The following is a 27,988-nucleotide window of genomic DNA, read 5'->3' as shown; positions in this document are numbered from 1 at the left end:
CAGAGGGGCATATAACTTGGTGAGAATCCAGCAGGGACATGAGTGGATGACGGCATTCAATACTCGATATGGTCACTATGAATATACTGTTATGCCTTTTGGGTTATGCAATGCGCCAGCGGTATTCCAAGATCTGATAAACGAGGTTCTTAGGGAATTTCAGCAAGAGTGCGTCATTGTATACCTAGATGATATACTCATTCATTCTAGTGAGATTGAGATTCATCACAAGCAAGTCAGGAGGGTTTTGCACAAGCTTCTCCAGCATGGCTTGTACTGCAAGTTGGAGAAATGTAGCTTTGATCAAACCCAGGTAACCTTTCTCGGCTATGTGATCTCTGGGGAGGGATTTAAGATGGATCCGGATAAGCTCCAATCCATTCTAGAGTGGCCTTTACCCACAGGTCTTAAAGCCATACAGAGATTTATTGGCTTTTCCAATTATTATAGGCGCTTTATTAAGGGCTATTCTTCCATTATTGCACCTATCACGAACATGACCAAACAGGGGGCTGATACTAAGAATTGGACTACTGAAGCTCTCCTTGCGTTCAAGACTCTCAAGGAGCTTTTCGCTTCCGCTCCAATTTTGGTTCACCCTGACACTTCTCTGCCTTTTTTGCTCGAGGTAGACGCATCAGAGACTGGTTTAGGTGCTGTTCTATCTCAAAGGTTGGGTGTTGATAAACCATTACATCCATGTGGATTTTTCTCTAAAAAATTGACCGGTACTGAAAGCAGGTATGACATTGGTGACAGAGAATTACTAGCGGTTATCAAGGCTTTGAAAGAATGGAGACATTTATTGGAAGGTACATTACATCCTGTTACCATTCTGACAGACCACAAAAACTTGTCCTATATCGGAGAGGCCAAGCGCCTGTCCTCCAGGCAGGCTCGTTGGTCGTTGTTTCTTACCCATTTCAATTACGTTCTGACTTACAGACCTGGGTCAAAGAATTCTAAAGCCGATGCGCTATCTCGCCAATATGAACCCTCTGCTTCAGTTGAACCAATTTTGTCTTCCATTGTACCCAAATGCAATATTATTGCTAATACCAGTCTCAAAATTCATTCTCCGCTACTTGACCAGATCTTGAAGTCACAACATCTAGCTCCCGGAAACACTCCTGAGGGAAGAAACTTTGTTCCTCCTGAACTTCAACTGGAGCTCTTACAATGTTTTCATGAAAGTAAAATAGCTGGTCATCCTGGTATTCGCAAGACATACTCTCTGATATCCAAGGATTTCTGGTGGCCTTCACTTCGAAAAGATATTGAGGAGTTCGTCGCAGCTTGTGAGACTTGTGCCAAGACTAAACTACCTCATGCATCCCCATGTGGCCTGTTACACCCCTTGGACATTCCTGAGAAACCTTGGTCCTGTTTGTCCATAGACTTTATCGTTGATTTGCCTGCTTCCAAAAGACAGACTGTTATTCTCACGGTGGTGGATAGATTTACTAAGATGGCCCATTTCGTGCCATTACCTAAACTTCCGACTTCTCCTGAATTGGCGGAGATTTTTGCGAGAGAAGTTTTTCGCCTACATGGGATTCCTTCAGAGATTGTTTCTGATAGAGGTTCTCAATTTGTCTCACGTTTCTGGAGATCCTTTTGTTCTCAAATGGGCATCAAATTGAACTTCTCCTCTGCCTATCACCCTCAGTCTAACGGAGCTGCTGAACGTACTAATCAAAAGATCGAACAGTATCTGCGTTGCTTTGTTTCCGAACACCAGGACGATTGGGTCGGTCTGATTCCTTGGGCGGAGTTCGCACACAATAACCTTGTTTGCGATTCAACTCGCTCTAGCCCTTTCTTCATGAACTATGGCTTTCATCCTTCGATTTTTCCTTCGGTTTCCTCTTCTCAGGGGATACCGTCGGTTGATGATCATGTCGCCAACCTGAAGAAATTATGGGATCAGACTCGGCAAATTCTATTACATAGTTCCTCGCTGTTCAAGAAACACGCTGACAAACATAGAAGAGCGGCTCCTGTTTTTGTTCCTGGGGATAGGGTATGGTTGAGTACTAAGAATATTCGCCTAAAAGTTCCATCCATGAAATTTGCTCCTCGCTACATAGGCCCTTACAGGGTTCTCACTCGTATCAATCCGGTTGCGTATCGCCTTGCTCTGCCACCTGCCTTGCGCATTCCTAACTCTTTTCATGTCTCCTTGTTGAAACCCCTCATTTGCAACAAATTCTCCTCTAAGGTCCCCTCGCCTCGTCCTGTTCAGGTGGAGGGTCGGGAGGAGTACGAGGTCAGCTCCATCATTGACTCCAGAATTTCAAGGGGAAAATTGCAATATCTGGTCGACTGGAGGGGATATGGTCCTGAGGAGAGGAGTTGGGTACCTCAGGAGGACGTCCATGCTTCTCGCCTTCGCAGAGCATTTCACCTCCGCTTCCCATCTCGCCCCGGTTCATTCCGCCCGGTGGGCGTATCTGAGAGGGGGGGTACTGTCAGGGTACCTGAGGCCTCTACCTCTAAGGGAGGTAGAGACTTGGTGGTGTATCCGTCCAGGCGAGCGGTTTCCTCCGTTCCTCGCGGTTCATCCAGTCACTTAAACACCGGCCGCGAGGAATCCACGTCCTTTTCTAGCAGGACGCTCAATACGTGACGTCATGACGCTATCACGAGCGATCTGTCACTCAAGTGTCCGATATCCAATCGGTACTTGTCAGAGGCGTGATTTCCATCCAGAGCCAGGGTATTTAAGCTTACTCCTTACTTCAGCTCATTGCCCTGTCGTGGTTCTAGCTTGTCTAGTCACTCAGTGCTCTGATATTCTAGTTTGCTCTATTGGTTTTGACTCGGCTCGTTGTACTACCCTGCTTCTCTGTTATCCCTTGACCCGGCTTGTCTCTCGCTTATCTGTCTTCTCCTTCCCTCGACCTCGGCTTGTCTCTGACTATTCTTTACTCTCGGTACGTTAGTCCGGCCATTCTAAGGCCCGGTATACGTACCTTTCCACTCTTTGTACGCTGCGTGTTGGATCCCTGTCCCGATCCTGACACTCATGCCTATATAATCAAAAAATTATGTTCATGTGTTAACTCTATGTATCTATGTATTTCCACATGGAGTGTATTAATTTTCAAACAACGTTGCAAAAATCAGAAAGCAAAAATCCTAGCTTAGAAAAAGTGTCACGAATAAACACATGAGTACGGGGAAAGCAGTTCATAGATAAAGCAAAATAATTAACAATGCAGCACAGTATTTTAATTTAAAAGCACTTTGCCAGTTGTTGATGCAATCCGGTCCACTGGCAATTAAAACACAGCTGTGAGGTAATAAACTATTTCCTATGATTTTATTTGAAAAGTACATTTTAAGAATAATTGCATATTTTAGAAGAAAAACACTTATGTAAAAGCTATTACAAATTGTTAATTGTTAAACAGCAGTAAAAATGAGTGCTAGCTATAAAATATCACAGTTTAAAATGCTAGTCAATATTTAAAGGGATTCTCAAGTGCCAGGAAACCAAACCCGTTTTCCTGGCACTAGAGAATCCTGGAGTGCCCCCATCCCTCCCACCCCCCCATCTCATGTCGTTGAAGGGCTTAAAACCCCTTCGGACACTTACCTGAATCCAGCGCTGAGGATTCCGCCTTAGCTATGCAGAGTTTAAAATAAATGTAGATATCAGATGCAGTTCTTCCTCATCCAAGATGGCTGCCTGGAATTGTCAGAGAACTCAATACCACACTTACTAGCAGATTTGTTGGATGATGCCATGTCACAAAGGAATTAGTATGACTGCCATGGGCGTCCGCAGGGAGGGCCCCCCTCCCCTGGATTTTTCAGCTTGTTCTGCTATTTTTCGTGTGAGATTTAAAATGAACTGCAATACCGGCGCCGGCCAGTAGGTGGCGCTGTGTAATGAGAGAGACAGGGACAGGAAGCTGCATCTATCCCTGCTTCTCTCTGCTGATTGAAACCGCAGGGGAGCAACAAATGCAGCCAGAGACAGTCTACAGACCAGGTAAGTGAGGGATGGGGTGGGGGTTAAAATAGCCTATAGATTAGGGGAGTGAGGGATGGGGGGGGGCAGCCTATGTATTAGGGGAGTTAGGGATGGGGGGCAGCCTATATATTAGGGGAGTGAGGGATGGGGGGGCAGTCTATATATTATGGGAGTGAGGGATGGGGGTCAGCCTATAGATTAGGGGAGTGAGGGATGGGGGGCAGCCTATATATTAGGGGAGTGAGGGATGGGGGGCAGCCTATATATTAGGGGAGTAAGGCATGGGGGCAGGCTATATATTAAGGGAGTGAGGGATGGGGGGGCAGCCTATATATTAGGGGAATGAGGGATGGGGGGCAGCCTATATATTAGGGGAGTGAGGGATGGGGGGTCAGCCTATATATTAGGGGAGTGAGGGATAGGGGGGTAGCCTATATATTAGGGGAGTGAGGGATGGGGGGGCTATATATTAGGGGAGTGAGGGATGGGGGGCAGCCTATATATTAGGGGAGTGAGTGATGGGGGGTAGCCTATATATTAGGGGAGTGAGGGATGGGGGCAGCCTATATATTAGGGGAGTAAGGCACGGGGGCAGCCTATATATTAGGGGAGTAAGGCATGGGGGAGCAGCCTATATATTAGAGTAGTAAGGCATGGGGGGCAGCCTATATATTAGGGGAGTAAGGCATGGGGGGCAGCCTATAGATTAGGGGAGTAACGCATGGGGGGCAGCCTATATATTAGGGGAGTAAGGCATGGGGGGCAGCCTATAGATTAGGGGAGTGAGGCATGAGGGGCAGCCTATAGATTAGGCAAGTGAGGCATGGGGGGCAGCCTAAAGATTAGGCAAGTGAGGCATGAAGAGCCAGCAAGGAGCAGGGGCAGCAAGGAGCAGGAAGGGTCTGCAAGGAGCAGGGGCAGCAAGGAGCAGGGACAGCAAGGAGCAGGAAGGGTATGCAAGGAGCAGGGGCAGCAAGGGGCAGGAAGGGTCTGCAAGGAGCAGAAAGGAATCAGAATGAGAAAGGAGCAGAAGGGCGCAACATAAGCAGAAAGGAGCAAAAGGAGCCAAATATAGAAGACAGTGTCAGAAGAAAAAGAAGACTGTCAAATGAAGGAGAAGAAAAGGAGATTGGAGCAGGAAGGACAAATGAAGTGAACCCTCCACTTTATTCTGGACACCACATCATAAGGCTTTGGTATCTGGTCCTGGCAGGGAAACTCTGGACCTTCTCATCTCCCCAGGTAAAACAAATATCAGTGTTAATGTGTTCACTTTTATTTACTGAGTGTCAGGAAGCACAGAGTGCCGCTGGGTAGGGGTGTTGCTGATTGGCTAGAGCGGTCAGCTGGCACTCTAAGCCAATCAGTAGCTCCCCATTCATAAAAAAAGTAAAAAAAAAATTATGAACCGGGAACTAGCGATTGGCTTAGAGCGTCAACTGTCAACTCTAGCCAATCAGCGGCACCCATGCCTGACGTCAATCTGCACTTCCTGACACTCCATTTCAGATGCCATTTCAGATACCACTGAGGGACCTGGAGCTGGAGGAAGCCTTTGGGGTTAAACCATTTGAGAGCGGTTTAACCCCTTAAAGGAAAGAGCACCCAGGGGCTTCCTGGCATCATAGCATTTTCCTTTAGATGAAGTTGTGATGGTGACCAGAATGTTCCTGTAATTTGCTTAAAGGAACACTATAGTGTCAGGAATACAAACATGTATTCCTGACACCATAGTTGTGAAAACGCTATTCACCCTGGCTTTATGTGATAATCACTATGCTCCTCCCCTTCATGACACTGTCAAAAAGGGGCCAAGCATAGAGGTCATTACAATTATGCCCCCCCCTGGAAAAATTCCTGCGGACTCCCATGATGACTGCACATGCATCCGACTTTCTATATGTCTACTTTACTATCAGTATAGCAGCAAAGATGCAATATATGAGATAGAGTTTTTAATGCAATTAAATTTACAATGACAAAGCTGAAACAATCAGAAGTTCAATGTTGTGAACTCCAAAAATAAGACAGATTTAATAATAACCTGGCAGAATAGGGCAGCAAGAACAGACAAGGAAATGTGCTAATGAGTCAGCTAGTAAAAGATTATCAACTAATCCACATCAGAAATGAACAAATAGCAAAGGTAAGTGATATCATTATAGTAACTACAGGCAGAGGAGTACCAAGGCTACTTGGCACCCTGGGCAGATTTATTTATTTGTTCTACTTTTGTTTTATTTTTCATATTTTACGGTTTGTGTATTTATTTGTGTTCTCATCGAGCCCGTTGGTTTCTCCTGTCCTTTTTCCTTCCCATTTTGTCACCCCTATAAATTCCATTATTTATCTTTATATGTATGTATGGCAAAAATGGTAATCTTACACTACACATACCAAAATGCTTTGTTTATTCGGAATCACGTGATTATAAGCATTTTTAATGTTTGTAGCCATTAATTACTATATTTCTCATTCTGTATTTTACACAGAGTGAACTATATGGGTTTATTTTCTCTTGCATATATGGTGAAAACATCAGCATCTGGAAGAAAAGCGTAGAGTGGAGATTGTATTACCTTAGCACATCACAGTGTGAAAAGGCTCATTGACATGTGAGTGTATACTTATTTTATATTGGCACTTACTTACTAAGAACTTACTCAAGTATAGATAATCTGTCACTCTCTCTTTGTTTTGTTATTCCATAGCATGTTGATGATTTACACCACAGTAATTCAAGCTCAATTATATCCACAAGCGGGGATTGTACCACCCAAGGATTTTAATTAGAAGTAAATCTTAGCTCTGGAGAATGTATGTGCATTGGCTTATTTTTTTTTTTTTCTCTTTTTTTTTTTTTTTCACTTATTCAAATATTAGAACATACTGCACTATTGGATCATTGTCTACTTTGTTTTATTCATATTTCCTCTGATCTGTTCAGGTGCAACCCCTTTCTTCTCATTAACCTATCTAGAAAGTAGTAGCTGGCCAGTCATAAGTAGTAGCAAGAATGTAAATGATCCCACAGTGTCTGCATACATGCTCTTAAAGATTGATTGCAACAATAATTTACACTCAAAAATGTGTAAGACAAATTAATTGATAAATATAACAAAATAAATTAAAATATGTGTTTACAAAGAAATGAGAAATCAGAGAAAATGTTAAAGTTTTCACTAAGGGGATATTTATGATTATTACACATAGAAAGCTAAATAATTGAGATACTTGCAATGTTCATAAAAATGTTAATAAAATAATGAGCTAAAGTAACCACAAATACAATTACATACCTTTTCATACTTAAAAAAAAAAAAATGTATGCATACTCAGCATCAAAATATCAACAGGGAAGAAAAAAAGAGCATACCATAAAACAGTTAGGCATATATTTATCATCTGAGCAGAGTATGGATTTTTTTTAAAATGGTATGGAAAAGTAAGCCCTTGATTAAAAAAAATAAATAAAAAAGTTTAGTCTATAGGGGCACAATACACCAACATATTTAGCTATACAGGTACTCCTCACTTACTGACCGGGCTCCGTTCCTACGACCCGGTAGGTAAGTGAGGAGTTAAGGTATTCCCTGCTCTGCTGCGTTCTTCCATGTTCGGGGAAATGTCCCTGAACACAGACGAACGCAACAGAGCAAGGAATCCCTCTAATCAATGTTTGGGGAAATTTCCCCGAATATAGATTAGAGGGATTCCCTGCTTTGTTGCGTTTGTCTATGTTTGGGGAAATATAAGTGCAAGCCATTGTAAAATAGGTAGGTTGCAACGCGAGGACCACCTGTATAACAGAGATTAATCTGGGGGGAGGGCAGAGCTGGCAGCCATACTGACTAGACACATGTTGCATGAGCTCCGAGTGGAAATAACCCAAAATTGCAAAGAACCTGGGAAAAACCTTCCCCAATGGGCACATTCTGAGCCCCAACCATACCTGTAGACATGAGGCATGAGGCATCGGAGAAAGAAGTACAGGCCCAATCGGCCCCCATGAATGGCATATATTGGCAACCTACTGTGGAGGGCGCAAAACTAATCTAGGCCTGAAATGACGGCGTTGTCAGATGGACCCTTGTGCACATCTAGTGAGGAGGCCCTCATGGATGAAGTAACCCTTTCAGGCAAGATAGGCAAACAGAGCCATCTACTCACCACCATTGGAAAAAACCCCGGTAACAAAGGACACCCTGCAGAGCTTACTAGATGTCACGGCGGACATTGGGCAGTTCCGTGAGGAAATCAATGGTGTTATGGTGAATCTCCACTACTCGAAGGTAACTGCGGCCCATGAGACCTGCACCGCTGCCCAGTCCTCATAGCTAATAATATACTAAAAGGGGTCTTCCGCCTCTATAGCCCTCATAGATGTACCAACTCCTACCATCTTATGACTATACCCAGAGGCATAAGTGGCCCATTATCTATTATTATCTTACATCCCCCCTTAGGACATGAGCCGCACACTGCTTAACCCTTTAAACCTTGTTCAGTTAACTTCATTAAACGCTTCCGTGCCACTACCTTATGTTTCCTATCACTATGTGGAATGTTGCAATATCATTATTGGTTATTTCTTCATATTATACCTGCAGTATTGTATACCATTTTTATCTACCACTTTTACTAACCCCAAAAATGTGTGCACAAACTCGTAGCCATATATGTGTAACCTATGTTGATTATTCTGTGCTTGCCAACATTATTGTGGCCTCACAAGCTGTTATGTTATAATGTTAATAAAGATTTTCAATGTTATAATGAAAATAAAGATTTTCAAAATAAAAAGGAGATTAATCTCAAAAACTGGAGCACCATCACTTTAAATGATAGCTCCATGAAGATCATAATAACTTCTATATCAAAGGAATGGATGTGGTTGGAGTGTAGGAACTCAGAAGGAATGTAGTATATCAAATTAAACACAAGAGGAAGGGAATCTGGTATAGGTGTTGGAGAATAGATAGTGTCCGCAGCACATCTGAATTTTGCTACATTCTTGTAATGTTGTACCATAAGGAAAGAGAAAGTGCCCATTGGTAAGGCTCTTTTTAGTACTGTGTGAGAGAATATATATATTTTATATTCTTTAATTTTGTTGTGCGTGATAATACAGATGCAACCTGTATGGACACAACAGCCACACAGAAGTAGAGATTGACATAGAACATAGAATTGCACATAGATTGAAGATATATACATATAGTAGAGTTACGTAATGTGGCATTGGTGTGAGAAATAGTTTATATTACATAGTTATATAGTGTCACGGTATGTGTAATGGAACCCAAAAACATAGACCCTAATCTATAACAAACTATAAAGTAGCTTAGAATTTGAATAGTCAGAGGAATTGTGAAGGTCAACGGTAGGAGAAAAAAATAATTATTAACAAATGCACTTATTGGGCCATACAACACAACAACAGGGTGATTGGGACGAGAAATACTGGTTTAAATAGCCTTAGCTTTAATTTGATAGGGTAACATCATATCTAAGCAGGGCCGGCGCTACCATTAAGGCGGACTAGGCAGCCGCCTAGGGCGCCCCTTGAGAAGGGGCGCCGCCAGGAGCGCCGGCCCCCCTAATGCTGCAGCCGCCCGAGCGCTCTGTAGAGCGCCTCAGGCGGCTGCAGCTTCGCCCGGGCTGGTGCGTCCATGAGGGCGCACCGCCCGGGCGCAGCCAGAGGAGAGGAGCTGACAGAAGGTAAGCGCTCAGCGCTCCCTCCTGTCACTCCCTCAATGTAGCGTGGCCGAGCGCGGTATGATCTGCCGGTACAGGGAGCATTTGTCTCCTGTACCCGGACGGACTAACAGGAAGTGAACACTGAGTGTTCACTTCCTTTTAGTCCGACCGGGTACAGGAAACAAAAGCTCCCTGTACCCGCGGACAGTACAGAGCTCGGCCACGCTACAACATAGGTAGGGGAGGGTGGGTGGAATAAAGGGAGGGTGGGGGAGAAATAAATGGAGAGGGAGGGGGGGGAGAAATAAATGGAGAGGGAGGGAGGGGGGGAGAAATAAATGGAGAGGGAGGGAGGGGGGGAGAAATAAATGGAGAGGGAGGGAGGGGGGGAGAAATAAATGGAGAGGGGGGGAGAAATAAATGGAGAGGGAGGGAGGGGGGGGAGAAATAAATGGAGAGGGGGGAGAAATAAATGGAGAGGGAGGGAGGGGTGGAAATAAATGGAGAGGGAGGGGGAGAAATAAATGGAGAGGGAGGGAGGGGGGAGGAGAAATAAATGGAGATGGAGGAGGGGAGAAATAAATGGAGAGGGGGGGGAGAAATAAATGGAGAGGGAGGGGGGAGAAATAAATGGAGAGGGAGGGAGGGGGGAGAAATACATGGAGAGGGAGGGAGGGGGGAGGAGAAATAAATGAGAGGGAGGGAGGGGGGAGGAGAAATAAATGGAGAGGGAGGGGGGGAGAAATAAATGGAGAGGGAGGGGGGGAGAAATAAATGGAGAGGGAGGGGGGGAGAAATAAATGGAGAGGGAGGGGGGGGAGAAATAAATGGAGAGGGAGGGAGGGGGGAGAAATAAATGGAGAGGGAGGGAGGGAGGGGGGGAGAAATAAATGGAGAGGGAGGGAGGAGGGGAGGAGAAATAAATGGAGAGGGAGGGGGGAGAAATAAATGGAGAGGGAGGGAGGGGGGAATAAATGGAGAGGGAGGGAGGGGGGAATAAATGGAGAGGGAGGGAGGGGGGGAGAAATAAATGGAGGGGGGGGAAATAAATGGAGAGGGAGGGGGGCAGGAGAAATAAATGGAGAGGGAGGGGGGAGGAGAAATAAATGGAGAGGGAGGGGGGAGGAGAAATAAATGGAGAGAGAGGGGGAGGAGAAATAAATGGAAAGGGGGGAGAAATAAATGGAGAGGCATGGGGGGGAGAAATAAATGGAGAGGGATGGGGGGAGAAGTAAATGGACAGGGGGGGGGAATAAATGGACAGGGGGGGAATAAATGGACAGGGAGGGGGGGAATAAGTGGACAGGGAGGGGGGATAAATGGACAGGGAGGGGGGATAAATGGACAGGGAGGATGGGGGAGAATAAATTGAAAGGGGGGGGAATAAATTGGCAAGGTGGGGGGGAAGTAATTGACAGGGAGTGGAATTGATGGGGTTAGGAGGGGGAATGAGAGTGGGGAGGGGAGAAGAGAGTGACAAGGGAGGGGGGAGAAGAGAGGGACACGCAGGAGAGAATAGAGTGACAAGAGAGGGGGGAGAAGAGAGGGACAAGAGGGGGGAGAATAGAGGGACAAGGGGGGGAGAAGAGAGGGACAAGGGGGGAGAAGAGAGGGACAAGGGGGGGAGAGAAGAGAGGGACAAGGGGGGGAGAGAAGAGAGTGACGAGGGGGGGAGAGGTGGAGAAGAGAGTGACAAGGGAGGAGGGAGAGATTGACATCCATCACACACACACAATGCACCCCTTGCACACAGAAAAACACACAATGCATTACACACACAGACACACACACACACACAAGCAATTCAACCCTTACATACAATGCATCCCTTACACACACAGAAACACACAATGCATTCCTTACACACACTCAGTGCACCCCTTACACACACTCAATGCACCCCTTACAGACGCACACACTGCATCCCGTACATACACAGAAACACACATTGCAGCCCTTACACATACAAACACAGATTCACACAATGCATTCCTTACACACATATCAGGACATCCCCTACTCCTGGGAACAAACTATTTGGTGGAACATGAAGTTGGACCCTGGGGCCCAGACCATGAGCTGTGTAAAGGGCCTTTAAAAAAAATGGAGCTGCTTTCCGTTCTCCCAGAACACAAACAGCCTCTACACCAGACGAGTGGAGCCAGACTGCAGCTAGAGCCCATCACCATCCTCATCTGGTTGTAAGTAGGCAATCTAGTATATTATTCGTGGCACTAATCTCTAATTTACTTCACATTAAAGGGGGGACACTTTAGTCCCCAGAACCACTGCAGCTTAATGTAGTGGTTCTGGTGTCTATAGCCTGTCCCTGCAGGCCTTTTAATGTAAACACGGCGGCACTGCAGCACTTGCGTTAGTTAACATGGGGCATTGTGATGTCATATGGGGGGGCGGCAAACTTTACTTTTGCCTAGGGCGGCAAAAATCCTTGCACCGGCCCTGTATCTAAGCACCAGAAGACGCAAATTTGACAAATTTCTGAATTCAAGTCTTTCGTAATTTAGTTTGTGCCCACTGAATCGGCGATCTGAGTCATGCCATTTGGATGTAAGCATGAATGAGTATAAACAGACATGCACAAGCAGTATTTATCTGTGGCACAGATGATTGCAGCACTAAAACCCATATTGACTAAAAACTTGCAAGTGTAATGCAAAATATATGACTAAATTCGCCAAGTGGTCAATGATTTTGTTAATGTGTTAAGAACTCTTCTTCCTAAGGATTGCAGTTTGTATTATTATTTTTAGTAGTCACAATGTAGAAGGATTGTATTCTCAAGTATTAGGGAATTGTGGCATCAAGTATAACAGTATAGCTTAGACTGGAAATACATTTTTTTAAATAGTATTTTAAATTACTGCTGCATATCTGTTGAGAGGCCAATTGTGTTTCATCGCCCTTGTTTGTACATGGTACAGTGACAGTAAAGTTGAATTTTAATCTGAATTATTATTTATACCGCACCAACAAATTCCACAGCGCTGTACAATTGGTTGATACTAGAGTGTTTAATGTAAGGTATGGCGCTCTTTTACATCAACCAGATAATGGCAAAAGTGTTGTGAAAAAGAGTCAGAATGGGAGGGATTGTCATCAACTCAACATCTGTCACAATTTATTTTAATCAGTTAACATGTCAATAATTATCAAATTAGAGTGTGGCTTTTAGTTGTTTATACAGATGTTGACCGGTACCCTCAAATCTAATTGATAGATTACAGAAGATCAGAAGATGGCAGAGAATGATACATGCATACAAACAGATAGATGGACAGACACAGATTTACAGACACACAAAATCACTTTATTTTGCATGTATATAAACATACCTATAATGTGAATTAGTTAGACAGACAAACAAGCAAGCAAACAGACATTAAATAAAAACAACAAATCTGTATATCTAAGATCACTACATCAGCACAGGCAGTTATTTTTCTTGTGATGCATGACAGTTTTACTAAACCATTATTACTTCTGTCACATTTATAGAAATTATATGTTTGCAGGACTTCAAGGTACTAGAAACAGCCAGGGTCCAGAGATACTTGCATTTATACAGAGACAAAAACATAATCACCTTTCAAGAGCTCAAAACTGCCACAAACCTTGGCAACAGAGACTGTTAGATATTTACAAATTCGGGAAAGCAGCTGCAGTGACTCCCCTCACACTGTTTCAAAACTTATGCTTAACTGAAGCACTTGCAAAAGAAAAAGTGATCCTAGGGCAGAAATGTCCAGGATACACGGATAGGATATATCAGAGTATCTGTTACTGATAAAAACCATACGTTTATTAATCATCATAAACAAAGACAAACAAAATAATAATAAAAAAAAACCACTATCAAGGATAGCCTTTGAGAAAGGCGCTCGTTTAAGCGCCGAAACGCGTTAGGCTTATGATGATTTTTTAAACTCACAGCACTTTTATTTTAGCACTGTTTGGGGTGTTAATTTAATTTATGGGGAGTAGACGTTGGATTTAAGCACTGTTTAGAAAGGGGCTTTGTCTCCTAATGACTCAGTAGCCTTCCTATACAAAGGATTAGTAATGGATAGCTTTTAGCACAAGATGTGCAACAGTTTAGTGTGGATAATCACTTGGAATTAGCTGTTCATTATTTCATATCAAGAGATTTGCTATATCTGGGTGAATAGGGCTAGAGTGTTTAGCTAAGTGTCTATTCAGTGCATCTTTACATTATCAGTTATAGGATTTGACAACTGATTGGCTTCACACTAGGGGGACTTGGAGATCAGCCCAGTCTCCATTATAGGCTCTATAGCTATTCATATCCCTTCTATAGGTGGCTTATATGCCATATAGGAGTATCTAACTTCTGGTATTGCCACTTCATTTGGCCTCCCCTTTCTAGCCTACTGAGCTTCATCATCTCCTCTTTATGTGTTTAATTTTGGGTTAGTGTTTTTTTATTATTATTTTGTTTGTCTGTTTATGATGACTAATAAACTTATGGTTTTTATCAGTAACAGATACTCTGATATATCCTATCCGTGTATCCTGGCCATTTCTTCCCTAGGATCCCTTTTTCTTTTGCAAGTCAATATTTAGGGTTACCCCCTGTCTGGATATTTTCAGGACACACTCCATAGTCCCTGCCTAAGGGAGGGATTATTTTCTGTTTTTTTCTTTTTAACTGAAGCACTACAGAAAGTGTTTATTATAACACTACAGTAATTTAGGCTGTATTTGTAAAGAAAGAGTTAAATTAAAATACACATGCGACAATGGAGGAAGGGGAGTGGTTGGATATCTGGGAGGCATGCTTGAAGACTTCTATTTGTGTGACAACCCAGGAGCAAACATACAAGATATTGCTCAGGTGGTACATGACACAGGTACAGCTATACCACGTGGGGAAGATGCCATCCGATGCTTGTGGCTGTGTGGCCACAGAGGTTCTTATGACTGCAGGTGGTGATATTGCCTCACGGTCACAGTTTTCTGGATGGGAACAGGTGAATTACTCTCCCAAGTGTTTAAAAGGCAATTAGCACTGGTCCCATGGTCCTTCTTATCAAACCAGGACGTTAAGGGGGTTAAAAAATGTCTAATTAACAAAATTACCTTAGCAGCCAGAACAGTCAAATGTGGTTACAAACAGAAGTCCCTACTGTAGACATAGTAATATCTAAATTAAAAGATATATATAATATATAAACTCAAGCCAAGATTGTATTCCGATGGGATCCTTTCAGAAAACGTGGGTGTGTGGGAGTCTTCAGTCAACCTTAGAGGGACTGGAAGGGGGCACTTAGGGCTTTAGCTACAAATCACAGCGCTATATTCTTCTTATTTCTTCTCTATATTCTGCTTCACTTCACCCTCCATCTTAAAGGGACACATCAACTCTCTTACTCTCTTCTCTAGCTTCTTCTCTTGTACTCCTATTTTGATGCTTCGCTTTCCCTCTTTTTCTTTACGAATATCACCACATTAAAGGGACAAGATAGTCACCAAAACAACTACAGCTTATTGAATTTGTTCTGGTGAGTAGAATCATTACCTTCAGGCTTTTTGCTGTAAGCACTGTCTTTTCAGAGAAAATGCAGTGTTTACATTACAGCCGAGTGATAACATCACTAGCCACTCCTCAGATGGCTGTTAGAGATCCTTCCTGGGTCATGGCTGCCTAAAATGCATCCAAACATTTAGTGTCTCCTCCCTCTGCATACCGACACTGAACTTTCCTCATAGAGATTCATTGATTCAATTCATCTCTTTGAGGAGATGCTGATTGGCCAGGGCTGTGTTTGAATCATGCTGGCTCTGCCCCTGATCTGCCTCTTTGTCAGTCTCAGCCAATCCTATGGGGAAGCATTGTGATTGGATCAGACTACCACTTCTGCTGATGTCAGCAGGCAGTGGGCAGGTCTAAAGGAAACAGGCACAAAGCATGGAGCTGCAAACTTGAATACAAGTAAGATTTACTATATTTAGGGAGGCATGAGGGGATCAGGGTGGCTAGATGGTGGTTTTAACCCTATAGGGTCAGGAATAGATGTTTGTGTTCCTGACCCTATAGTGATCCTTTAATACAGTGAGTGGTCGCTGTGGCGGACTCAAAAATGAAGCAAACTAAGTACTGATACATCTTGTTAAGTAACTATACATTGCTGGTGTGTGGGTGTGCATAGGAAGACCAAATTGTTTGCCTTAATTCATGCTATGTTTTGTCATCATCTTTTAGATCATTCTTATGCTTATGTTTTATTTAATAAACATTTTTTTTTTTTTTTTTTAAAGACTATCTCACAGCTCCTCCTGAGCGGGATACACCACTTCAAAGGCACAATCGCGTCCATAGTTTAAAGATCTTACTACTGACTGACTTCTTACTCACTGTGCTGGACGCAACAAAATTAGACTAGAATATCATGTGATATGAACATCACAATATGTATTTAATTAATGACTGCATAAAATAAACAATTTAAAGAAAAGACATTACACATTTGCAATTATATATTTTTTGAAATGCTGGATAAAACATTATGTCTCTTGTGTCCCAGAAAATCATGTAACTCACACGTATTTATTATTCTATTTGAGTAGTTATATTACCTGGCATTAAGGATGCAGAAGGAAATATATTTTCTTGCTTAATTTTACTTTCATTCAGTAATTCTTCAGCAGTAATAGGAAGGTCAAGAACATCACGGATAATTTGTGCTGCCGGTAAAGCTTTTTCTCCCATGACCATGGCTTTCACATCCCATGTGTATTCTTTTCCAAATCGGCCACAGATTTCTTTAAACACTACACTGTAAAGCCGTTCAGTATCTGTAAAAAAAAAAATAATGTAAAAAGCATTGAGAGGGATTACATTGATATATGTTGGCAAAGCAAGGTTTCAAAGAGAAATGTCAAGAAAACATGGTCAAGTAATTATAAAAGAAGATATTTTTATGCATTTTGAGTTTTTTTTATTTATTTTTTTATTTCTCAAAGTGGTGTTGTTTAAAGCACTCATGTGTTTTTCATTCTGATATACCATTATAAATATGCAGAACTCAGTACCGTTGTCACAAGAAATAAGCTTTTATTACGTCCAGACATCTATGACCTTAAAACCTAATGCTTTTCATACTTATCTTATATATAGGCATCTACACGTGATAGATCTTTGGTTTTCTGCATGATATTAATAATTTTTAAAACATAGTAACGCAGTTAGCTTAGTAACTTATTCAAATGACTGATGGCTACCAATTTCTACAATTCATACATTCTGTTGCTGTTTTCCAACTGTCCCTCAAAATTATTATTTTTTTTTTTAATCTTCAAAACCTCAGAATTAAATTCTCCATTGACTAACAAACCATTGTAAATGATGTGCATAACATCCATATTAAGTTATGAACCTGTATATCCTCATTATCACATGAAAGCAAATTAGCAGTAAAAAAAATAAAAAATAAAGTATGAAACTAACTTTTTTATTTTTTATTTTAGCAAGGGCATTTATTAATATTTTACTCTAAAATTGTACCCCTGAAAAAGAAACAAATCTTAATTACTCTTTAGGGCTTATCACCAAGTGCCAAACATACTTTTTATCACCATTTACCGACAAGTCAAAAGTTACTAAAACAGCTGTATGTAATGTTAGTGCTTACCAGCTGTTCCCATGTTACAAAGCATAACTGTTAATGACTGGTTATTAGTGGCTGCCAAAAGTGTTAACACCTCCCACTGAGATTAGCAGGATATTATAAACGCAAAGTTGAAACTGGGATGCATGCTAGATGGTAAATTACCACCTGTTGCTATCTGACTTGAAATCACACCTGTTTAATTGAGACGTAAAAAAGAAAATATAAGTTCACAACTGTATTTCCAATGGATTTACAACTGCAATAAAAACAAAAAAAACAGATAGATAGATGGACTTTTGTGCTTATATCTACTTGTGTTATATATATATATATATATATATATATATATATATATATATATATATATATATATATATGAAAGAAGATGAGTGCACTCTGGATACTGTGGTAATAAAGTAGAAATGCTTTTATTTAGCACAAATAAACATCAACTTCAGTCACATCAACTTTTCTCGAGATCTCTATACAGTATCTTACAAAAGTGAGTACACCCCTCACATTTTTGTACATATTTTATTATATCTTTTCATGTGACAACACTGAAGAAATGATACTCTGCTACAATGTAAAGTAGTAAGTGCACAGACTGTATACCAGTGTAAATTTCCTGTCCCCTCAAAATAACTGCACACACAGCCATTAAAGTCTAAACCGTTGGCAACAAAAGTGAGAACACCCCTAAGTGGAAATGTCCAAATTGGGCCCAATTAGCCATTTTCTCTCCCCAATGTCATGTGACCAAGGACATATTAGCCCAGAGGCAAACAAGGCATTTGCCTTGGGCGGCACTTTCCAGGGGGCGTCAAAAAAAGCCCAGGCAAATGTCTTGTTGTTGATGTCATATTCCAGCTCACGGCAACACTTTGCGGCGCGCGAGGGAGCTGAACAGGAGGATCAGAGCTCCCTCGCTGCCTGCAGTCACCTAGGGCAGCACAACACCAGTGCATGTGACTCATTAGTGTCACAAGGTCTCAGGTGTGAATGGGGAGCAGGTGTGTTATCGCTCTCACACTCTCTCATACTGGTCACTGGAAGTTCAACATGGCACCTTATGGCAAAGAACTCTCTGAAGACCTAAAAAAAAAAAGAATTGTTGCTCTACATAAAGATGGCCTAGGCTCAGGGCCTGTGCAAGGATTTTTGCTGACCGAGGCAAACAAATTTGCCGCCCCCCATATGTTCTGCTCACCATGTGACATCACAATGCCGCACCCATATGATCTGCCATTTGGGCCAACGCCAGTTCTGCACACAGTGTCTTTTATCTGAAAAGGCTGTGAATTTACATTAAAAAGCCTGCAGGGATAGGCTATAGACACCAGAACCACTACATTAAGCTGTAGTGGTTTTGGTGACTAAACTGGCCCTTTAATGTGAAGTAAATTAGAGATTAGTGCCACTAATCATGTACTGGATTGCCTACTTACCATCAGATGAGGACAAGAGGATGATGATGGGCTCAGGCTGCAGTCTGGCTCTACTGATCTGGTGTAGAAGAGGCTCTCTAGAGACTAACAGTGCTCACAAAAATCAATGAACAGGAAGCAGCTACATTTTTGGGGCCCCTTACACAGGTCAAGGTCTGGGCCCCCAGGGCCTGACCATGAGTATGCCTACAAGGTCCACCCATAAGTCCACCGTCCACCTACATGGCCCACCCATGAGTTCGCTCACAGGGAGTGGAGTGTATGTGTGTAGGGGATGTGTTATTATAGAGGATGTAATGTGTGTGTGTTCTTATAGAATGTAGTATATAGGCATACCAATTTGTGTAAGGGATGTAGCATGTGTCTAGGGGATGCAGAGTGTGTTTGAGTGTAAGGAATGCATTGCGTGTTTCTGGGTGTGTAAGGGATGCATTGTGTGAATCTGTGTTTGTATGTGTAAGGAATTCAAGGTGTGTTTCTGTGTATGTAATGTAATGTAGTGTGTGTCTGTAAGGGGTGCATTTAGTGTGTGTAAGAGATGCATTTTGTTTCTGTGTGTGTGTATAAAAGAAGCAGTGTGTGTGCGTAAGGGATGCATTGTGTGTTTCAGTGTGTCTGTGTGTGTGTAGGGATGCATTGTATGTTTCTGTGTGTGTGTGTGTAGGGATGCATTGTGTATGTGTGTAGTCTGAAAGAGAGGATTTGTGGGGTAGGATAGGGGTTCTTTATTTTTATTTTTTTTTATAGTTCTCTCACCTCCTGTCAATTAGTGATCTCCTCTAATGTCACTCAGTACTCTCCTCTCCCCTAGTACTCTCAAATTTCTCCCTTTCCCTTAGAAATATCGCCTCCCCTCCAGTCTATTAGTGCTCTCCCTACCAGTCCCTCAGAGCTCCCCCCTCCTGTACCTTAGTGTTCTCCCCTCCCCTCCATTAGTGATCTCCCCTGTTCCTTAGTGATCTCTCCTCCCCTCTGTCCCTTACACCCTGTTCCAAATTATGATGCAAATTATATTTTTCTCATTTACCTAAATAATTCATGTAAATAACAGTCAGCATAATGCTTATGTTATCAACTATTAAGAGTACAATTCAAATTTTATTGAAATTTTAACAAACCTCCTAATGATAACAGTATTTTTTTTAAACAAAAAACTTACAGTGCACTGTTCCAAATTATTACGCACAGTAAGTTTCAAAACACCTTATAGGTTGTAAACAACTGAAAATTGTCATTTGTTGTGTTTGCAGCATATTTACTGAAATCAAAAGCTATTTCAATCAAACTTATAACAACATTTTAACTTTTTAAACATTTTAACAGGTTACGTTACATTTTAACATAGGACCCCTTATTTGATAGCAGCTTCACAAGTCTTGCATCCATTGAACTTGTGAGTTTTTGGACAGTTTCTGCTTGAATTTGTTTGCACGATGTCAGAATAGCATCCCAGAGCTGCTGTTTGGATGTAAACTGCCTCCCACCCTCATAGATCTTTTGCTTGAGGATGCTCCAAAGGTTCTCAATAGGATTGAGGTCAGGGGAGGATAGAGACCACACCATGACTTTCTCTCCTTTTATCCCCATAGCAGCCATTGATGCAGAGGTATTCTTTTCAGCATGAGATGGTGCATTGTCATGCATGAAGATGATTTTATTACGGAAAGCATAGTTTTTCCTTCTGTACCAGGGAAGAAAGTCGTCAGTCAGAAACTCCACATACTTTGCATATGTCATCTTTTCACCTTCGGGGACACTAAAGGGGCCGACCAGCTCTCTTCCCATGATTCCGACCCAAAATATGACTCCACCACTGCCTTGCTGATGTCGCAGCCTTGTTGGAACAGGGTGGCCGTCCACCAACCATCCACTACTCCATCCATCCATCTGGACCATCCAGGGTTGCACGGCACTCATCAGTGAACAGGACGGTTTGAAAATTGTTCTTCATGTATTTTTCTGCCCAATGCAGCTGTTTCTGCTTGTGAGCATTGGTTAGTGGTGGCCGAATAGAAGGTTTATGCACAGTTGCAAGACTCTGGAGGACTCTACACCTTGATGTCCGTGGGACTCCAGAGGCACCAGCAGTTTCAAATATATGTTTCCTGCTATGTAAGGTATTTTAGCAGCTGCTCTCTTGATCCAATGCATGAATCTGGCAGAAATCTTCCTCAATGTGCCTTTATCTGCACGAACCCGCCTGTGCTCTGAATCAGCCACAAATCTCTTAAAAGTGTTCATACCTCGTCCAATGCATTGAACTATTTCACTCTTTTCGGCAGCAAAGAGATCCTTTTTCTTCCCCATAATGCATGAAAATGGTGCTCTGCTTAATAATGTGGAACACCCTCCTTTAGTAGTTTTTCCTTAAATTGGGCTCACCTGGCAATCTAATTATCACAGGGGTCCGAGATTGTTTTCAGTGATCAAAAGAGCCCTGAAACACAATGCCATCCATGAGTTAAACTGAAAAACAAAATATTTAATCTTTGTGACACTTAAATAGAATTTGCATAATAATTTGGAACAGGGTGTAGTGGTCTCTCCTCCCCTCCCTTAGAGGAGTCCCCTCCATCCTTAGAGCTCTCCCCTGTCCCTTAGTGGTTTCTTCCCTCTCTTCCCTTTCCCTCAGTGTTCCACTCTGCTCCCTGTCCCTTAGTGGTCTCCCACCTTCCCCTCCCCCCTATAACCCCTTAGTGGTCCTCCATCTCCCTAAATCCCTTAATTGTCCTCCCTCTCCTCCTCCCCCTACTCCTCTTAGTGGTCTTCCCTCTCCTCCTCCCCCGCTTTGGTGTGCCTCCCTCTGCCCCTGCTCTCCCCCCTTCCCTGTTGTGCCTCCTACCTAGCTTTGAAGTGTAGCCGGGCGGCGCGGACCGCATGTCAGGATCAACACAAGGATCCAATACGCAGAATGCAAAATATAGAAGAATGTACACCGGGCCTTAAATTGGCAGAGAATAGTCAGGTACAAGCCGAGGTCGAGGGAGCCAGAAAACAGGTAAGCGAATAAACAAGACGAGTCAAAGGGAAGGAGAACACAGAATAGTCAAAATCAAGAAACCAATCCAGAGTAAGCCCAATAAGAACAGACAAGCTAGAACCACGACAGGGCAATGATTCATTGCAAGTGGGTACTTTTTATAGGTACCCTTTAATTGATGACGATGCCCCCAAAACATCCTAATTTGAAAGTTTTGGCGTGGCGTGACGTCATGAAGTTGGCGCACATGCGCCGCTTCATAAAAAGGCGGCTTCTGAACGGCCAAGATGAGAGAAGGGAATGGAAGAAGTTGCCTCATCATGTGGGTATATTTACCCACAGGCTGGATTCCTGCCAGGGCAGTAATAACAGGTACCCTGACACTGCAGTACAGGAGCTTCTGTCTCCTGTACCCAGCCAGACTTACAGGAAGTGCTCACGGAGTACAGGAAACAGACAGCTCCTGTACCACGGTCCGTGCCGCCCGGCCACGCTACATTGAGTGACTGGCAGGACAGAGCGCTGTCCGCTTCCCTCCTGCCGGGTCACCCAAATCTGACCCCCCTCCCCCAGTCGATGCACCCTAGGTGACTGCCTAAGTCGCCTATAGGACACGCCGGCCCTGCCTAGGCTACAAGAAGATTGCAATGACCCTAAAACTGAGCTGCAGTATGTGGGCAAGACAATACAGCGGTTTCACAGGACAGGTTCCACTCAGAACAGGCTTTGGTTGACCAAAGAAGTTGAGTGCATGTGCTCAGCGTCATATCCAGAGGTTGTATTTGGGAAATAGACATATGAGTGCTGCCAGCATTGCTGCAGATGTTGAAGGGGTGGGGGGTCAGCCAGTCAGTGCTCAGACCCTACGCCGCACACTGCATCAAATTGGTCTGCATGGCTGTCGTCCCAGAAGGTAGCCTCTTCTAAAGATGATGCACAAGAAAGCCGGCAAACAGTTTGCTGAAGACAAGCATACTAAGGACATAGATTACTGGAACCATGTCTTATGGTCCTATGAGACCAAGATAAAGTTATTTGGTTCAGATGGTGTCAAGCATGTGTGGTGGCAACCAGGTAAGGAGTACAAAGACAAGTGGGTCTTGCCTACAGTCAAGCATGGTGGTGGGAGTGTCATGGTCTGGGCCTGCATGAGTGCTGCCGGCACTGGGGAGCTACAGTTCATTGAGGTAACACTGAATGCCAACATGTACTGTGACATACTGAAGCAGATCATGATCCCCTTCCGTCAGAGACTGGGCCGCAGGGCAGTATTCAAACACGATAACGACCCCAAAAACCCCTCCAACATGACCACTGCCTTGCTAAAGAAGCTGAAGGTAAAGGTGATGGACTGGCCAAGCACGTCTCCAGACCTAAACCCTATTGAGCATCTGTGGGGCATCCTCAAACGGAAGGTGGGGGAGCGCAAGATCTCTAACATCCACCAGCTCCGTGATGTCATCATGGAGGAGTGGAAGGGGACTCCAGTGGCAACCTGTAAAGCTCTCGTGAACTCCATGCCCATGAGGGTTAAGGCAGTGCTGGAAAATAATGGTGTCCACACAAAATATTGACACTTTGGGCCTAACTTGTATATTTCCACCTAGGGGTGAACTCTTGTTGCCAACGCTTCAGACATTAATGGCTGTGTGTGGAGTTATTTTGGGGGTACAGCAAATTTACACTGTTATACAGGCTCTACACAAACTACTTTACATTGTAGTAGAATGTAATTTCTTCAGTGTTGTCACATGAAAAGATATAATAAAATATTTACAAAAATGTGAGATGCTGTATATAATATATTTGTAGTCGGGGACAATAAGCAGAGTTATAGAAGTGGTGGTACAAGTCGGTTGTGGTGTGTCGAAACCGACGTTCAGGTAGGCCTGTAAAAGAGGGCCCACTAAGTGAATGCTTAATAAAGGGAGCGGTGGGTGGGCTGAACCAGAGGAAGGGGAGGCTTGTGAATTTATAGGGGGGGGGGGCAGTGGAATGTCCCCAAGTGGCAGACCTGGTTCATGCCATATTGAAGTGCGATTATAACATATTTAGGTAAGGGCCATGTATATGGCCGTATAACCATATAAAAGACATAATTAGGACAGACATAATTTTAAAGTATCCCGTGGCGAGACCAGAAAGGGCTCAAAACAATGTAAGTATTGACAGACAGTGAAATAAGACAGACTATTAACAGGCTGTACCATAAATGCCCCAGGGAGGGCTGTTTTTTTTTTTTTTTTACTCAAATGAGGTAAAATTAATACTTGCGTGGGCCACACTAGGCCAAGACCAGCTTGTTTGTTTGGAGTTCATGCAGTTTGTGTTGATGACCTTTGAACCGGTAGTAGATAGTTCTGTACCGAACCAGGAAGTCTCGGCCCAGAGGAAGGGGAGGCTTGTAAATTTATAGGCCGGACAAACCCCTCCCATAACTATAGGCTCCGCCTTTCCATACATATACACACACATATATATATCGATGTTTCGACCAATACACTGTCTTTTTCAAGATCAGAACAGTTCTGATCTTGAAAAAGACCGTGTATTGGTCGAAATGTCGATCCACTGAACTTCAATTTTTTTTTGCACAAATAAATTAAGCATTTTTCAAATCCAGGAGTGCACTTTACTATTTTTCCATATTTACATCGCTGGTTTGCACCCTGGTGCGAGTTCTAAGTATATACTTTATTTAGGTAGTGTGCCAAACTCATTTTTGAATTATATATATATATTCTGAAAAAACGGGATGCACTCACAGGACTTTCAAAAACGTGCAGGTGGTGTTTATTTAAATCATATAATGCATATAGATATCGATTTCTATATGGATTATATGATTTAAATAAACACCATCTGCACATTTTTGAAAGTCCTGTGAGTGCATCCCGTTTTTTCATATTATACATACCGGACGACTGTGGATCCAGCACCCAGGCAAGATTATTCTATTATAATAGCAAAGGAGAGTGCCAAGTTCCCATTATTACTATATATATATATATATATATATATATATATATATATATATATATATGTGTGTTTGTGTGTGTGTATATATATATATATATATATATATATATATACATACATACACACACACACAAACACATTACGCACATATATACATACATACATACACACACGCACACAAATATGTATATTTATAAGTAGATATAAGCACCAAAGTCTTTATCTATAAGAATGGCGTATCTCATTTTCAGTAAATATAAGTATAATCTGTCAAATCAGGTGTAGGTAAATTACTCACATGATCACAGGTGATATATGCCCTTTTTGCTCACTTTATAAAATGTTAAAGTGGCACGGTCATGCCAAACATACCTTTCCCCTATTGTTTCCTCTTCTATTCCTCGCTCAGAATCTGTTATTTTCTTTATTTCTGATCTAGTTTTCTTTAAAATATAAGATAAAGTAGGGACTACTTTATCTGATGTTTTTTCCTATTCTTGACTTTCTTTGACCAAAGTAGAAGCTTAATTTAGCTTCATTTCCTGTGTCAAAGAGAAGGATGAGTACTTTCTCTGACACAGGAAATGTAACGGTCTTAAACTGCTCCTTGTGTCAGAGATTGTCAGGCATTGGAAAAATACATAAGACACAGTAGTCCATACTTTGTTTTATGTTTTAAAGAAAACTAGATCAGAAATAAAGAAAAGAACAGATTCTGAGAGACGAAGAAAAGAGGAAACAATAGGAGAAAGGTAAGTTTGGCGTGGCCAAATCATAACTGGTTGTTGGCATCAGTAGAGGCAGACATGTGTATAGTACAGAACTTAAAAGCAGGACCATCAAAGCAAGCCTGACAGTATTTTTTATCAGAAAAAAATCTGTCAGCTATACATATTAACAAAGCTCAATGGATACTTTATGTATTTATTTTTTAACAACAATCATGGAAACAACAATTTAGTTATGAAGAATAATCAAATACATGTTAATTAGTTGATGCACTTCACTGGTATATTTTATTATATTCTATGAATACATTTAAGGGACACTATAGTCACCAGAACAACTACAGCTTATTGAATTTGTTCTGGTGAGTAGAATCATTACCTTCAGGCTTTTTGCTATAAACACTGTATTTTCAGAGAAAATGTAATGTTTACATTACAGCCTGGTGATAACTTCACTGGCCACTCCTAAGATGTCTCTAAGAGATCCTTCATACATTCAGTATCTCCTCCCTCTGCATGCAGACACTGAACTGTCCTCATACAGATGTATTGATTCAATTCATCTATATGAGGAGATGCTGATTGGCCAGGGCTGTGTTTAAATCATGCTGGCTCTGTGCCTGATCTGCCATTTGTCAGTCTCATCCAATCCTATGGGGAAGCATTGTGATTGGATCAGGCTACCATTTCTGATGATGTCAGAAGGCAGTGGGCAGGTCAAAAGGAAACAGTGACAAAGCCAGCAGCTTCAGGCTTGAATACAAGTAAGATTTACTATATTTAGGATGACATGAGGGGATCAGGGTGGCTAGATGGTGGTTTTAACCCTATAGGGTCAGGAATACATGTTTGTGTTCCTGACCATATAGTGCTCCTTTAAGGGCTTACTGATAACAGAAAGGTAGATTAAATGGTAAAACTGACATTATAGCTAATAACAGATTTTAGTCCCACATAATTATTCATTGCATTTTTGTGTGTAAGACAACGGTGTAGAAAAAGCAAAATGTTTTTTTTTTGTTTGTTTTTTTACCATGAACAAAGTGATTCACTAAAGTAAGAATTCAAAGTGATTTTCAATTTTAAGGCAAAAGTAGCCAAAATAAGCCATAACTAAGATTTTTTTCTAGTTTGGCTATTTTGACAATACATTTTAACTTTGCTTTGAATTTACACTTTAGTTTATAACCCTGTAAACTCAAGTTATATATCTAACAAGCAATTTGTGCATGTTAATTTCATATAAACACAATTGTAGTATTTTTTGTATGTGCAGACATCGTATATATGTATAAGTTGTAGAGAAACAAAACATACATTTCATAAATTGGGCTTTACTATTCAAAAGTTCCTTACTAAATAATAGCAGTATCATCCCAGCTCTAGTTATTCTTTTCCTTTACCAGTAATAACCTAAGGTGATATTTATTTACAAGTGTGACTTTGTTTTGATGAAACATGACTGTTCAATATAAAAACATAAATATGGTACTTACACAAGTATAACATAGTAATAAATTCTAAAATCCAGATGAAATTCAGTACAAGTCAACATAACATTGTGAAATTAATGTATTTCTACAAAGTATTGTGATTGGCTCAGAACAACACTTCTGATGATGTTAGCTGAGCAGGCAGATCAGGAGCAGAGCCAGCAGTAGCAGACTGGAGTAATGGTAGTATTTTGCTATATTTAGGGGGGCAAGTTGGGGTCGGGGGGTTTAGATAGTGGTTCTAACACTACAGGGTCAGGAAAACATGTTTATGTTCCTGACCATATAGTGTCCCTGTAATTAATCAGTAGATTAATTAGTAGAATTTTATTGGATATGTTTATTGAGCAAAACGCTTTTCTGTGGAAGCCTATTATCATTTGACCAATGGTTCTTGTATTATTGGAAATACAGACAGCTGACCACTAGAAGACAAGTTGAACTACAATATTTTCTAAAAAAGAAATGAAAGAATGGGCAGAATAGCCACCACATATAGAACTATATGAAGGTGGGAGACTGCTCACTCAATGGTCTATACCCCTTTAGTAATGGTACTTGTAGGGAAGAGGAGGGCGTAGGTTTGAAACAAAAAAAGGGGGGGGGGAGTTAGGGAGAAGACGTGGGTATTCAACCTTTAATGAAACAGCTTATACTAATAGTAGTGAAATATAAAACTGGCTCCACCTGTAGCCAGGGAGGGTGGAATTTCCCTAGTAGGGTAAATTCGTAAGTGAGGTAAGTGCTCACAAATACTGGTCGAAGCTCATGCAGTAAGTAAGTGCTAAGGACCAATAGGAGAAAGGTCCCTAATGATAATGCACATTAGTACGTCAAACTTAACATCGTAGTGTTGCCAGAGGACTGGCCAGCAGGGCTAGGGGCTAGAGTGTGTGGGGATAGTAAATAAACCTGGGTAGGTAAGGTACCCTTGGAGGGGGAACAGAATAGTTACTAAAACGGGCTAAAAAATACTGGTGTGAGGAGACGGGCAGAGGAAACAAATGGCCAGTTCGGACAGTGTATGCA

General features: G+C 42.0%; 1 protein-coding gene across 1 annotated transcript in view; it reads right to left on the bottom strand.

Moving 5' to 3' along the window:
• The window catches only part of PUDP (pseudouridine 5'-phosphatase), a 310,602-nt gene that overhangs the window by 205,783 nt on the left and 76,831 nt on the right, over nucleotides 1–27,988 (bottom strand). The window contains exon 2 of the mRNA XM_063444281.1: nucleotides 16,298–16,516. Within this exon, the coding sequence (XP_063300351.1) occupies nucleotides 16,298–16,516 (219 nt within the window). The remainder of the gene's footprint in view (nucleotides 1–16,297; nucleotides 16,517–27,988) is intronic.

The sequence above is a fragment of the Pelobates fuscus genome, chromosome 1 (assembly GCF_036172605.1).
Source record: "Pelobates fuscus isolate aPelFus1 chromosome 1, aPelFus1.pri, whole genome shotgun sequence".
NCBI classification, from domain to species: Eukaryota; Metazoa; Chordata; class Amphibia; order Anura; family Pelobatidae; genus Pelobates; species Pelobates fuscus.
Note: the sequence above shows the minus strand (reverse complement) of the source record. Positions and strands in the feature narration are given on the sequence as shown.